Source organism: Myotis daubentonii, chromosome 1, assembly GCF_963259705.1.
Source record: "Myotis daubentonii chromosome 1, mMyoDau2.1, whole genome shotgun sequence".
In the NCBI taxonomy this organism is placed as follows: domain Eukaryota; kingdom Metazoa; phylum Chordata; class Mammalia; order Chiroptera; family Vespertilionidae; genus Myotis; species Myotis daubentonii.
In genome coordinates this window covers 72,532,971-72,548,707 of record NC_081840.1, presented here as the reverse complement: position 1 = coordinate 72,548,707, position 15,737 = coordinate 72,532,971, and the positions used below count along the sequence as shown (strand labels likewise).

General features: G+C 42.5%; 2 protein-coding genes across 4 annotated transcripts in view; both read right to left on the bottom strand.

The window, feature by feature from the left end:
* Window positions 1–10,409, bottom strand: part of SCG5 (secretogranin V) — a 64,424-nt gene extending 54,015 nt beyond the window's left edge. For both annotated transcript variants that reach the window (XM_059705495.1, XM_059705505.1), the window contains exons 1-2: window positions 10,282–10,409; window positions 8,580–8,812 (exon numbers count right to left, since the gene is read on the bottom strand). In XM_059705495.1, coding sequence (XP_059561478.1) covers window positions 8,580–8,805 — 226 coding nt within the window. In that variant the 5' untranslated portion in view covers window positions 8,806–8,812; window positions 10,282–10,409. The remainder of the gene's footprint in view (window positions 1–8,579; window positions 8,813–10,281) is intronic.
* A 2,754-nt stretch (window positions 10,410–13,163) lies between these two features.
* ARHGAP11A (Rho GTPase activating protein 11A) overlaps window positions 13,164–15,737 on the bottom strand; it is a 31,324-nt gene continuing 28,750 nt past the window's right edge. For both annotated transcript variants that reach the window (XM_059705465.1, XM_059705475.1), the window contains exon 12: window positions 13,164–15,478. In XM_059705465.1, coding sequence (XP_059561448.1) covers window positions 13,899–15,478 — 1,580 coding nt within the window. In that variant the 3' untranslated portion in view covers window positions 13,164–13,898. The remainder of the gene's footprint in view (window positions 15,479–15,737) is intronic.

Sequence of the window (15,737 nt, the reverse complement as noted above, 5' to 3'; positions counted from 1 at the left end):
CTTCCCACGAAAGAAAACTGGAAATCATCCAGGGACTTTGCTTTAAGGATTTGAGTTCAGGATGGGCTCAACAGAACCCCAAAGGGCATGGGCAAACTGGAGGCCCTGGCCCACGCAGACAGCCCTCACACCCACTGCTCTCATTGGTTCCTCGGGAAGGGAACAGCCCAGACACAGATTTTAGTCCGGATACCTGGGGCAAGAGTCAGCCCCACTCCTTCCTCCAACTGCAGGGAAAGGCCAGCCAGAAACAAGTTGCAATCTCTCCACCCTCCGACCTTCAAAAGGGAAGCACTGTTGCCCCCCTGTGGCAGACTGGAGGCACTGCAGCTCCTTTACCAAGGCCAAAGGCTGGCTAAGTAGAGACTTCTTAGCATCCACCCCTTCAAATAGGCTTTATCTTACAAAGGACTCTTTCTCCACTAGTATTCATTAAGGAAATAATCTCAGTTCTCCTTGTTTCGAAATAAAATAATTGAGTCCCAAAAGTCACTGTTATGAAAAAAGAATTTTGGTATTTTTATGTTTGGCAATAGTGTTCCCTCAGTCTCCACGGGGAACTGGTTCCAGGACTCCCGTGGATGCTCAAACTCGGTGGATGCTCAAGTCCCTTATATAAAGTGTAGTACTTGCATGTAACCAGCACGCATCCTCCCATATACTTCAAACCACCTCTAGATTACGTATAATACCTAATACAATGTAAATGCTATACAAATAGTTGTTCTGTATTGTTTAGGGCAAGCATGTCAAACTCACAGCCCACGGGCTGCATGCTTCATTTATTTGGCCCGTGTTAGCCTTTGAGTTTGACATGCTTGGTTTGGGGAATAATGACAAGAAAAAGGTCTGTCCATGTTCAGTGCAGACACAACCTTCAAAGGCCTAACTACATAGTACACTGCCGGGAGCCGGTCCATCCTTGCTGTTTCAAGGGACCTGGCATATATGGCATACGGTTCTTAATATGTTTGCTCACCTTCTTGGCGCTGTGTTTTAACCAAAGTCACCTCTCCGAGAAAGGTTGAATCCCCAGGTAGGGATTTTCCCCTGAAGTTAGGGAGGGAATAAAACCCCTCAACTAAGTGCCAGGCGGGTAATTAATCCCTTTAACTACGAACAATCATGCTTAAGCTACATAATCTTTTCTCCCTGGAATGGGGATAAGAAACGCCCTAACCTTTGTAATAGAGATTGATAGGATTGAATCAACTGGTATAAATACAGTTGTAACAAGACAGAAACACTCAGAACTTAGAACAGAATCAAGAAGACAGAACCTACACGGAGCCTAGAGACAGAAGAACTTCGCTGGAGAGAGCATGCCGGAGGATCCTGGAGAGGGACTGGCCTCGGAGCCTAGAGACAGAGCCTAGCGGGAGAACATGGCAAGGGATCCTGGACTGAACCTGACTACAGAGATTGGCAGGAGAACCTGACTGGAGAGCCTGGACAGAACCTGGCTGGAGAACCTAGCGAGGGAACATGGCTACAGAACCTCGCTGGAGATCCGAAGCAGAACCTCTCTGGAGATCCAGACCAGAACTTGGCTGGAGATCCTGGCTAGAGATCCTGGCTAGGCTGCTGATCAACTGAACACTGTCTCCGTGTCCTTCCTTCTTCGCCGACTCCGTCTACGCCTTTGGGAACCCCTGGACCCACTGGGGTTGGACCCCGGCAGTACACATTGGCAACAATGTAACAGTTTTGAGAAAATAATTTTTTAATCCATGGGTTGGTAGAATCTGTGAATGTGGAACCCATGGATACAGAGAACTGACCGTATAGATTCAAAATTATTTGAAACCATCAAATGCCAATATTCCTAAATTTCTGTCTTAGTGGTTCAATGTCCGGTGTTACCGCAGAGCTAGATCTCAGGGCCTAGATCGGTGATGAAATGAGCCAGTGGCACAGAAGAACTGCTCTTACCCGAGGCTGTTAATACTCTGAAGACAAGCACATTTCAGACTGGATTCATCAAAGACCAACCTCGGCAGAGCCAGCTCTGCCTCCCAAGAGCCTCTATCCCATAGCCACTGCTCTCTGAATCAATCCCTGGGGCCCCGGCGGCTTTACTCGTTTCTGGGGATAATAACACAAGCACCAGTAGCTGTGCCACAGGGACCAACGAGCAGCTACAGGGAAGAGGCGCTGCTGCAGTACAGGGTGCACTGGAGCACATGTGAACTGTATGGCTACGCGGAGGAGTCATCAAACCAGTGTCAGGGGAAAGACTGAAAATGTACTGCCGGCCAGTGTGGCTCAGCTCAGCGCTGACCTATGAACCAGGAGGTCCAGATTGGTTTCTGGGTCAGGGCACATGCCCAGGTTGCAGGCCTGATCCCCAGTGGAGGGCGTGCAGGAGGCTGCTGACCGATGATTCTCTCCCATCATAGATGTTTCTCTCCCTCTCCCTCTCCCTCTCCCTCTCCCTTCCTCTCTGAAATCAATAAAAATATATTTTTTAAAAAATGATTAAACATGTACTGTCGATAACCTCCAAAGTGAGAGGTGGCGGGCCCACAGTTCAGTTACTACTAACAGCACCCACTTATTGCTGTGAGAGAGTGGGCTGGAAGCCCCACTTTATAGATGAAAAAGGCAAAGCTCAGGAAAGTTGCCAAGATCACCCAAAGCTAGCAAATAGTACGGCCAAGACTCAACCCCAGATCTCTTTGCTCTTAAAGCACATTTTTTTTCCTCTATAAAACACCACGCTGCTCCCTGTTTGTCTTTATTTTGTGTTTTTGTTTTACATTTTAAAAAAATGCTCCTTACCAAGTCATGTGTAAGGTGCCTATGGAGAAATAAAAAATAACCCCTAGTCCTCTCTGGATGTTTTTGGTAAATGCTTCCTCCTCAGAACACCTTAGAGCAGCAGTTCTCAACCTGTGGGTCGCGACCCCTTTGGGGGTCGAACCACCCTTTCACAGGGGTCGCCTAAGACCATCGGAAAACACATATATAATTACATATTGTTTTTGTGATTAATCACTATGCTTTAATTATGTTCAATTTGTAACAATGAAATTGGGGGTCACCACAACATGAGGAACTGTATTAAAGGGTCACGGCATTAGGAAGGTTGAGAACCACTGCCTTAGAGCAAGCAAATAACAACCAGGAGGCTGGCTACGGGGTGGCAGGAATCCTGTGATATACTTTGGGCCTAGCTGGCCCCCTGCTGGTTTAGTTCCAGAATTGCAAATAGTCCTTCCTGTTTCTCAATCGGCAGGCAGCTGTATGAAGGGCACAAAGGCTGCACCATGGTGATGGGTCACAAAGCAAGCAAGCAAATATCATGGAGCTCTTGGCAAAACTTTCTAGGTAGTTTTTAAAAAAACAAAACAGAATAGAAATGGAATATTTTCCTTGAACTAAAAGGAAAAAGGTCTCAACAGATCCAGATGTCAAATAGTATTTACGTACTTATTGCCTCTAGATATATTTATTTTCCCCTGATATCATATGTTCAGTCTTACTGAGTACTGCAGGGATTCCAAATGAGTCACCCCAGGATATGCCTCTGTGGTTTGCAGATTATCTTGAGCTAATGGCAACAGAGACTGTAGGCTCAAGAGAAACTTCTGCCCAGCCCCCTTTAATCACATAGAAGAATTTGAATTAGGGGCCTTGCCCATGATAAGATAATCAGAGATAACCTTTTTTGCCCATCTATATGGCACAGCAAACTACTAGTCACCGAACTTCTGTCTTTACCCTCCTGCCATGACGCTCTGAAGCCCTGAGGCACCTCGCCTCGCCTTAGCTCAGGATGTCATATACACGGCATTTTCCCTTTCTGTCTTTGAATTGCTCATGTAGTGGGCTTCCCCTGAATTTCCTCAGTTTGCCCCTTTCCATTCCCTCAGGCCAAAATCCTGGTGTCACCCCAAATCCTCTCTTTCTTTCAGTTCCTACCTGCAACCCGCCAGCAAATCCTGTTGGCTTAACTTCAAAATATACCCAGAAAGGGACATGCCTCACCACGTTGCTAGCTATTAGGCCAGTACATCCCTCACCTGGATCTTCCAGTAGACTCATGGCCCGACCCCAGGCCTCCTCCCTACAGGGATATTTTCAGTACAGCCCTCAGAGCGATCCTTTCTAAAGGCCCATCCCACATAGGGCGGTGAGACCCTATGTGATCTGTCCCACATACTAGCCTCCTGGCTGCCCTCCTGCACGACCAAGTCTCCCCTCCTTGACTCCCCTGAGTCCCGGGCTCCAGCCACTCCGGCCTCCGGGCTCCCATCTTGCAGCGTCTGCACATGCAGCTTCCTTTGCCTGGAGTGCCTCCTTCCATATCTCACACAGCTCACTCCCAACTCCCCGATTTTTGCTCACCTTCCCAGTGAGGAGTCCCTTGTCCTTATTTTAAGTCGTCTTCTCCCCCCACCCCTCCTCTGCTTTATATTTTTATAGCACTTATAACCATTTGATTTATTCTATATTTTACTTATTTGCTTATTTAAGGGCTATGTCCTCTGCCCGGCCAAATCTCTGAGGTTCGTGTTTATTTCCTCAGTACCGAAAAGCATGCCTGGCAGTCAAGAAATACTCCTTGGGGTGTGGGGTGTGGGATGGAGGGGGTCATTGGGAGAAAAGGGGACATCTGTAATACTTTCAACAATAAAGATAAATAAAACTCAATAAGTAACTGGTTTTAAAAAAGAAGAGACACTTGACAAAGGAGTGTGGGAACAGTGGGCTACGATGCACCAGGAGAGAACTGGGAGGGGAGGCAGCACAGGCAGTATGTGTCAAAAGGTTCCTGTGAAGGGGAGCAGGCAGTGTTGCAGTACCCGGAAGGGACATGGATTAGGGAGGAAATATTTTTTTCATGGGACATATGACCTCAGTGACTAATGGCAATTTATACTGATACTATTTGCTGTACTAAAAGGTTTGTTTATAATACTACGTTTGAGGGATAATATGCATCAATAATGAGATTAATCTAAGGATCATACAATGAATTAATCGGAGTAGACAAAATAAGAGGAAACTGTTTTCTATGTGCCATGGACTAGAGCAGTGATGGCGAACCTTTTGAGCTCGGCATGTCAGCATTTTGAAAAACCCTAACTTAACTCTGGTGCCGTGTCACATATAGAAATTTTTTGATATTTGCAACCATAGTAAAACAAAGACTTACATTTTTTATATTTATTTTATATATTTAAATGCCATTTAACAAAGAAAAATCAACCAAAAAAATGAGTTCGAGTGTCACCTCTGACACGCGTGTGATAGGTTCGCCATCACTGGACTAGACAATGAACAGCCCTGCCTGCAAGGAACTCAAGATCCAGTAATGGTCATCTAAAGTGAGGATGATTCATTTAGAAATGATTTCCCAGTATGCAGTCATGGATGCTAAAACTTTACTTTTGCTTCCCCAAGTCCTACCCCCAAGCTAAATGAAAGCTCAGAGAAGTTAAATACTTTGCTTAAGCTCACATCACTAATAAACATGTATTTATTATTATTTTTAAAATATATCTTTGTTGATTTTAGAGAAGAAGGGAGAGGGAGAGAGCGATAGAAACATCAATGATGAGAGAAAATCATTGATCAGCTGCCTCCTGCATATCCCCCACTGGGGATTGAGCCCGCAACCCAGGCATGTGCCCTTGACCGAAATCGAACCTGGGACCCTTCAGTCCGCAGGCCGATGCTCAATCCACTGAGCCAAACCAGCCAGGGCACTAATAAACATTTAAATCTAGGTATCCTTGGTAATAGTCTATGTTAAATGTTTGTTAAAATTCACACCAGAATACATGCATTATGTATACGGTTCTATTAAAATTAGAAAAAGATACTTTTCTAACTTGCTCCTTTACAATAAAATCCTAAAACAGATGTTGTAAGGGATATGAAAGACACTCCATGTATCTGTCAGAAGCCTGGGAATTAGCCTGAGTGAATGTCTGAACAGAAACAAGGCAAATAAATAGAAGAGTTGAAACAGTACTACACTCATTTGAGTAAGTATTAGATACCCAATGAATTAATGGCAAGGCTCAGGGCTGCGAAACACCCAGGCTTTTTATTTCATTCCCTTTTTTCCTCTAAAGTCTTTGGAGTATTTTCTCTGTGAGCTTTCACACAAGCTGTAATGGGCAGAATTCTGAAATGACTCCCAAGATGCGCACCCAAGATGCCCACCCGCTGGCGCACCTGCTTGCAGAATCCTCTGCCTTTGATTGTGTGTGTGGGGGGGGGGGGAGCGGGGGGGGGCAGGGGGGGGAGCGGGGAGGGTGGCTGTGACTAAAATGGGATATCAATTCCTAGTTAAATGGCAAAGGTGATGATGGGGGGAAAGAGGACATATGTAATAGCTTCAACAATAAAGGTTTTTTTAAATGACCAAGGGGATGGTAGTCACTCCCATAATTAAATTCTGTTATAATTAGACTAAAGGCATAGTCTCCCTCTGCTTGAGGAAGCAAGCCGCCACATTGCGAGAGGGTCACCATGCAGCTTACAACTTGAGGGTGGCCTCTTGGAACGGATAGGGACCCCAGCCAAGAGTCAGCAAGAAAAAGGGGACCTCCGTCCCACAACAGCGGGAAACTGAATTCTGCCAACAATCTTACAGAGGTTGGAAGGGGACATGAGCTCCAGTCAAGACTGCAGCTCTGGTCAATACCTTCACTTCGGGGGGTAGGGGAGGCCAGGGGATTGTCAAGGGCGGGGGGGGAAAAAAAGGACACATATGTAATACCCTTTGTAATACTTTAAGCAATAAAAAAATAAAATAAAAAATAAATAAAATAAAAATAAAGTTGAAAAAAAAATACCTTCACTTCAACCTCTAAAACTCTGAACAGAGGCAGCCCAGCAACCCATGTCTCACTCCTGAGCAGTGGGAACCACAAGACAATAAATGGCTATCGTGTTCAGGTGGTAATTTGGAGCAGTAATAGAATACCAAAACACCAGCTAATATTCATCCCTTGCACAAATGCTGTTCGGGGGAACCTAATATGGCTATGACCTCACATTACCCCAAGGTTAATAATAGAAACAGAATGATTAATTTTGAATTGTCCTAATCCATGTTCTTTGAAATCTCCATGCCTTTTCACTTGCCATTCCTGGATGAACTCCGACTCAAACTTCAAAACCCAGGTTAAATGTTGCTTCTTCAAAGAAGCATTTCCTTACAGACAACCCAATCCACTTCCAAGCAGAATAAACTACTATTCTCTGGTTCCATGGCAGCAGCTTATCTGTTCATCTACAAAACACGTGCCATGATGTATCGTGACAACCTATCCTCCTCCCAGCCCCCAAAAGTGAACCTTTAGGGCAGAACTGCCCTGGTCTCCTGCCCAGTGCCTGGCATATAGTGGCTGCTAACTAGTTGGCTATCCAGGGAAGAAAATGAGGCTCAAGATTCACACAGGCTTTTGATGCCAAGGAGCCGCTGTTTTTCCATATCGATGATCAGGCCTCAGGTATTAATAGAAACTCAGAAAGCCTTCTCCATGACAACGGCTGGGTGACTAACCTAGCACTTACTGCACTGAAAGGGCACATATTTACTGTCTCCAAAGAGCTGGTCTGAAAGGGATAGGGGTGCTCGAAGCGACAGATGGCATGAAGCCCTTTATGATTCAAGCCCTTCGCTAGGTTGCTATGCTTATTGATTCACATCACCCATGTCAATCCATTCCACAATTTAAATGTCAGCCTAAATAGACAAGAACTCCACAGAGTTAGTTTTACTCAATGGCTTCAAACTATGGGTAACAAGCCAGAAACGAGAATTGTATGTCAACAATATCCACAGCATTCACAGGACCCCATGGTAGAAAGCATTTTTAGGAAATTCAAAATTCAGGTAAAATTATGTATCATAATCCACAGGGAGTAGCACTTGCTGGGTGTGTGTTCTGAGAAAACTCAGGGAAATAATTTGCATTTTTCCTTAGGACCCACTCCCTGCAGTTAACCTACTGCAGTACCCAGGCTACTGCGTTAGGGCTCCAGCTCAGCAGAGAAAGAGATCGCTCCGATCCGGGGAGGACACAAAGCAAGGCGTGGAAATAAGGGGCCTCTCCTGAGAGCTAGATTCCGATTTCCTCTGAAAATAAGTCATTACACAACAAAGTGCTGCTTTTTAATAAAAGCATTACAACCACATTGCCAGACAGAAAATTTCTGGGATGAAATGGTCTTGCCACATTAAAACAAGTTAATTAACATTTTTTTATAGTTTTAAATATTTTTGAACAGTTTCTGCCATAAACGCTTAACATCAGTGCCTCTTTTGGCTCTTCTGGGCTTATATGACGTCATCCCTAAGAACCAAATCGGAGCCTGCAGGTCCTACACTTTGAAGGCCTTTAAAAGCAGCCAGCTGGGAACACAACTTCCCAGAGATCAGTATGGGCGAAGACCTGGGCTGGGTGCCAGTCTTTCTGTAGAGCTGACACAGGACCTATATTCTCATGTGGATGTGTATACTGTGTAGGGTAAGAAGAAAGGGAAAATGGAGAGAGGAAGCAGAGTTTCCTCATATATACTCATGGCAACTGCAAAGTGGGGAGCACAGTACATACCTTCGATGCTCTGTGGGCCCACGAGATTCATGGCCTGGTGAGCTGGATACTCCACCCGTGGCCTGGCGATGCCCAGCTGCTCCATAACGCCATGGAGCAGCCTCTGCATGTCCGTTTCTGAGACCCGGTCGGGGGTCCTCGGGCTATAGGCAGATGTTGAAGTCCACCCAAATGTCAACCAAAACATCAGGCCGGATAGCATGGTAGAGACCATCCTGGAGACCATTTTTAACCTGCAGAAATCAGATCAAATTGCATCCATCGGCCAACTGGCAACTGTGATGATGCTATCATGCGAAGTACTAATTTGAGGACCACCTAGAGAGGGGAAATTCTAGGAGTTTGCTTTTGCCTTAAATGTCCACTCCAGCTGGGACATCAGCTGTGGGAAGGTGTTAAACAAACAAAGCAGCTCGAGGAGCCTTCTTGGGAAGGTCAGCCAGGAACGGCAGTTCTCCTCCTTGCAGCTCCCTGCAAGCTGTGCAGCACCCCTAAACCGTACCACCCTCTTCCTCTTACTAAAACAAACAACAAAATTTAACTTGTTTCAATTTTGAGAAAGGGAGAGGGACATTTTGAGCCTGGGGGAGGGCGGAGTCTCAGAAAGGAGTTAGGAAGACACGGATGGTAAAGTAATACTTTAAGCAATAAAACAATTTAAAAAATAAAATAAAATAAATAAAATAAAATTTAGCTTCCATATTAAAAAAAATAAAAATAAAAAGAATCACAAGAAGGCTAGAGTGGTGGAAGGAGCACTTTAGCTTAGCAGACATCTAATGCATTTGAGATCCTGAGAGGAAATGAAACACACACACCGCTCAGGTCTGCCCTGCGATCTGGAAGGGGAGATGAGGCAAGCTTGCTCTGTCACATGCAAAATCGGGTGATTTGGGGCAAAATCCTCAGTTTTCTTCTCTGCAAAAAGGGGATGAGAAAAGCATCTGGCTTGTAGGATTGTTGTGAGCAGAAGTGTGGGAACACCTGTAAGGAGGACTGGAGCCATGCCAGGCACAGAACCCCGACATTGCTTTATGTTGGCAATATTACCTCACGGCTCTGGACTTAGAATCTAGGCGAGTGAGTGATGAGAGGGAAGACAGACAGGCGAGAGGGAGAAAACTAATCTGGGGAGTCGCTGTCCTAACTGTTGGCATCAGTAGAGCCTGAGGCCTGCAGAACACGGGGACAAACATTCACGCAGCTTCCCTCTGCAGCTGCTGACCTACGCTCCGGCAGGGGCCATGCAACCCCTTTCTTTTTACGTTCTCTATGCATTTCCCCCTGAAATGGAAACATTCACAACCCCTATCTTTTTCTGTATAGAAAAAGGCCTTTTCTACCCACCCCTGGATACAAAACCTGTTTCCCATCGAGCAAAACCTGCCATTCTGACAGAAAGGCCAGAGGCAGATGCCAGCTGCCAGCCATCTCCATCTTTCCTCCTCTGCACCGAATGCAGGATGCTTTGTTTCATGTACACGCCGACCAACACGGTTCTGATTTGACGAACTACACAATCCCCTCCTTTGGTACGCTTTCCCTCGTATTTGTAGCCGAACCTCCTAACCCCGCACCCACCCTTTGCCCCCAGCCAGCCTCCAGCTCAAAGATTTCAGAACGCCCTTCCCGACTCCCCATCCCGAAGAACCCTCGGGTCTGTGCGGGGCCTCAGGCGGCCCAGCATCAGCGCGGGACTCACCCAGGGGCCAGAGGAGCCTGCAGCGAGTCCGGGCCTTGCTGGGGGTCGGGCAGCGCGGCGGTCTGAGTCTCTGGTGCGTCACACCTCCCTCCGCATCTTGGCTCCGCCCTGGCCCCGCCCGCAGCAGGTGGAGGCCGCCCAGCAAGGCCTCCCCTGAATGCAGCCAGATGCTGGCACCTCCCACCTGGAGCCACACAGCGTTCCACCCGCGCATTCCACAAGCTCATCTCCTAGAATCCTCTCTCCATAGACCCTTATGGAAGTAACCCACCTTTTCTCACGCACTTATCTCAACAATGTGACAGGTCGCCACTGTGTACTTTGCCCCAATAGCACATCTTTAATCCTGCCACCTTCTGGCATTTTGTGTTTTTAAGCCTTTCAGCTGTAAGAGGAAAGGGGACAATGGTAGGAGAAATAAATGTGAAGGGTCCTAAGAACTTTTAATGATGGCAACGATAGGGTAGGGTTTATCTTCAGGGTGCTTTCAGGAGCCCTTTCATTGGGAACCAGGCTCTTAAATAGAAAATGCTAGCAACTTCTGTTAAATTGAAATGTAAAACTACACAATAAATATTGCAATTTTTTTTCAAGACTGGGGATGACTAAAGTACCTGGGTTCTGAGAATAACTGAAGAGGAACTTGACGGGTGTAGAATCCAGATCTCTTTACCCCCAGCTCAAATCCATGATCACCTACAGCAATTTCATGCAATGCTGAGGGGGACAGGAAAATCATTCCTGAGACACATGGCCTTTTGGTTTGAAGCCAAGCCTCCTTCCTAGGCGTTTCTTCCGTGGATGCTCATTTCCAGCTTTTTGTTTCAGGATATACTCAATCAATAGTACAAATATAGTTTATTAGTTCTAGGTTCAAAGGCCAAGCTGGGAGTTTATTATTTATTATTCACCCATATTGAGGTTTTTTCTTTCAATTCTGAGTTTTACTTTGACATTGTTGTTATCTTCATTTTGTGCTTGGAAAAATAGAGAAGTTATTACAATTTACTGCTTTTGTGATGAATGGAAATTTGACTGAAATACACCGAAATGTGTATGTTGCATAAAATCTGAAATTTTAAAAACAAAACATCTACCATCTATATCCTGGGCCTGACGATTATCAAACTCCTTTATTAAGCCCTGGCTGGTGTTGCTACGTGGTTAGAGCATCAGTTGGGTGTGTGCAGGAGGCAACCAATTGATGTGTCTCTTACATTGATGTTTCTCTCACCCTCTTTCCCTATCACTCTCTAAAAATCAATAGAAAAAATATCCTTGGGTGAGGATAAACTAAAAAAAAATCTTATATTAAATTCTTAGTGATTATAGGATGTTGCCAAGCAACCTAATTTAGTTCTATGTAACTGTAGTTTGCTGCTCATAATAATCAAATTAATATTAGATCTTTACTTGTAAGAAAGAACAATTAAAATAATCTTTGAAGTTAATGCACATTGGTTCTCAGAACTAGTATTTGAACTTTTAACTTTATCATTTGATCAAATATTCCATGACACTGGGAACATTATTTTGTGTTGGGGGGGGGGGGCAGGAGGAACAAAAAAAAAAAGATTAAATCAAGTCTAAAACTCAAATTTCCTGACTCTTTTTCTCTAATTACCATACCTCCAAGCAATTCACTTTCAGCTAACATGGGCGTGACATATGGGTAGGTTTTTTTATTGTTTTTAAAACCTCTCATTATTGATTCATCTCTCAGAAAAACCACTAATTCAGATGATTTCTACAGTTAATTTCCTATGCCTTTTTACTAGTCATCCAGTGCAACAATTTCATCCCCATGAATATACTAGTAAAAGGATATTAACGCATTTTTAAGTTTAAAAATTTCTTTGAACCAGACAACATATATCTCAGGGTTTATGAATACTTTCTATCTCTACTACTAGGTAAATACCATAAACACTGAAATGCCCAGCCAATAAACACTACAAACCTGTTTTGATGTCAGATAAACAGGATGTTTATATGTACAGATTTTTAGTCTTCAAATAAGTCAAATACTTACTAGTTCTGAGAAAGGGTTGATTCCTAGGTAATGAATACAGACAGGAAATAGCTTTGAAAGAAAAGAGATGTACTGCTATCAAGTAGAACTCGGTGAAGCGAACATTTGATGACTTTAACCCTTTTCGGTCCAACCTCGAGGCTGACTCGACAGACCAAGTGCTAGGAACAGGTCCAACGTCGAGCAATAAGAACATTAAAAAGTTCAACATTCAATCCCATCAATTAATTTGGGCCAGACTGTTTGAATTCCAAAAATAACATTGGACCGCAAAGGGTTAAAGGCCTCATACATATACACACTGTGAGTCTGGTTGCTGAGTAGGTGTGCAATGCTGTCCTATTCTGCCTCAACATCTGAATATGGCATTCTAACAATTGACTTACAAAACTATGTCTAATGGTAGATTCTATCTTCATACTCCTTCCTCTAAAACTCACAGACTATCCTCTATTGATAATAACATTCCTTCCTTAAATATTTGTAACTTCTAATAATTTAAAATATAAATATAGATTTGCTTGACAATTTGGGTTGAATTTCATTAGAATCTCAGGCAAGTTATGTTTCAGAAAGTTATCTTTAATATCTATGCTAAATAAATAACATTTACACACAAGACAAGCCATCATGGGCTTTTGCATGAATCCAAACTGTAAGACTCCAAGGTAGTGGGCACACAGTGCAATATACAGGTTTTGTAACATGGAAATCCACACCTGAAACTTATATGTTCATGTTGACCAATGTCACCTCAATAAATGAAAAAAACATACAAAAGAATCCAAGGTAAATGTGGAGGTGCATCAAGTATTTCAAAGAATCAATCATCTGCATATAAGAAATCACCTTGATTAAAATTTTCAAGCTTATTTATTCCTCAATTTTAAATTCTGCATTGGACAAAACAGAAATAAATGTATTTGTGCAAGTTACTTTTAAAAATATAGTATGGCTTAAAAGTCATCAATTATTCCTGCAGCAACACACCAAATAGGTACACTTTAGCACTGCTCTACTTTAGCCATCATTCTTCAGTGAACACCCTGTATACATCTACAGGCAATAGAAACCTCATTATTTTGCCCTGAATAGGAATAAAGGATTAAGATGCTATTGAAACAAGTTAATTTCTAGGGATTTGAGTAAAGACAATAAAAATTAATGTAATTCAAGAAATAAGACTTGCAAGTCTTATCTATTCCCTTTATATCCTAAACATTTCTTGTAGAAACCTTATCAGACTTAGGAGGAATAACAGGAAATAGACACAACTTATTCTACTCTTCCCATCACAGTTAAGATATAAAATTCATGCAATTTTAAAAAATTAATTTCTTACAAAGCCAGTCAATAATCTTTTAAAAAGTAAAGTGTATCCTGTTTTAAAACATCACAATAAAATTAAAGTCTTAAATATTGCCATAATTAAGGGAAAGTAGTCATTTATACAAGCACAAGAATCCAAGTTGCTTGTGCAATGAAATTAAAAATCTATCATGTAACAATCATCCTGAGCTACAAATTAACAAGCACATCACCAACTGATTTTATTTACATTAATGACAAGTATAACATTTACCAATTACAAGTCTACAGGTTTACTTGTTGGTAGTAGTTGAACTTTTCCAATAGGATTTTTGGGAGAACCTTTATACCAGACCCTTTCTCTTTCTGACGGCTTCCTAAGGATCCTGCTATTTATTCCAGAGAAGCCTGTATTATTATTTACAACAGATCTTAACATATCATGATTTGTCAGATCCTCCAAAGGACCCTTACTAGTAGTTTGGCCATCAGATATCACTTTTTGTTTATAAACTCTGGTTGACCCAACCGAAGCATTCATAGAGTCTGGGTGCCTCTTCATCTGTGAGAAAGATTTAGAAGTTAACCCCATGCTTGATCTTGTAACTGCATCAACATTTGACTGTTTGCATGAAACTGACTTCCGTTCCTTAGGACCTGATTGGGTATGTGAAATTGAGGAATCGTTTGACGTACTTTCGATACAAGAGGGAAGAGCACTGTCACAGCTCACTGATTTAACCAGAGGAGAAGCAGTATCACCAAGATGTGCCAATTTGTGCCTTACAGGTTGTCTGTCATACTCCAACAAAGAATTAATTCTTCGGACAGACTGACGGACAGGTGTGCGCTGAAACTTAAGAGGTGATTTAACCTTTGTCCTATTTGATTCATTTAAAGAAAGCTTATTAAACCATTGTATGTGGTCTGAAACCTTTCCATGTTCTGTTACTTGTAAATGTTCAGATAGCCTTGTATCACACTTTTCCACCAGTGACTGCTGTGTAACCATTGTCACACGCCTAGGTTTTGATAAGCTGGTTGTATCACATGTAATCTGCTCTGAGGAAGAGATGTTAGCTGCATCCTCCCTAGGAGCTGGGCAATTCAACAAGTTCTCTTCAATCATATTCTCCTCCTTTAATTTAGTATTTAGTTTATCCCTTGGGGACTGTTGTGTTTTTATCTGTTCATCACTGGGCAATTCTTGCTTGTTTAAGTCATCATTTGGCATATCTGAATGAATGATATCATCATGTTCCATCTTCATATTAGCTGAATAACATTTTATAGTTGCTTTTCTATCTAATTTGTGAGTTTGATGTTGTGAGAAGTCTCTTTCTGAAAAACTATTTTCACTTTTACCAGTGTGGTGTTCATTTGATGCTATCACAGTCAAATCATTACTTTCAAATAGATTTTCCCGTGAGCTATATGCTATAGATGTTTCATTTACTTTTACTTTCCCCACATTAGTAATTGATGGCTGCTTGTGGTTTATCAATGCATGAAGCTTACTTCCAGAATCAGAAAATGCTTTCTGAATTTTCACCAAAGTCTCTGTACTCAAGTTATTTTCATCCCCACTAAGAGAGCTTCCGGTTAGGTTGTCATTATGCTTATTGTGTACATTAGAAGGGGTGAGTTCATATGAATTAATAGATGACTTTTCTACCATATCAGGCTCCAAACGAGAGTTTTCCACCTCAAGATTTCCCTCTATTGGAGAAGCTTCTTTTGCTTCTATTTCTCGAAAACTTGAATTACTAGGTCCAGTCCAAGACATTCGGTAACTTGTTCCATCCAGTTGCTCTGGAGTCAATAAATGTTCCTCAGACTTACTGATCTTTTTTGAACCTAAAATAAAACAGTTCAGGGTTTTTAATCATTTACATTTGACCTAGTTTTTACATTATTATCCAAATACATGGTGAATAAAGGTACTAAGCATTTAATTCCAATAAATAAGATTTGTTGCGAAGAATTTTTAAATGTCAAACTTTCATATTTATAAGCATCCTCCAATTATTCACAGAAAAATACAATGCCAATTCAAATTTTTTATTTAAACATGAATTTTAAATTTTCAGAACAGTTATTTAATATATTTTATCAT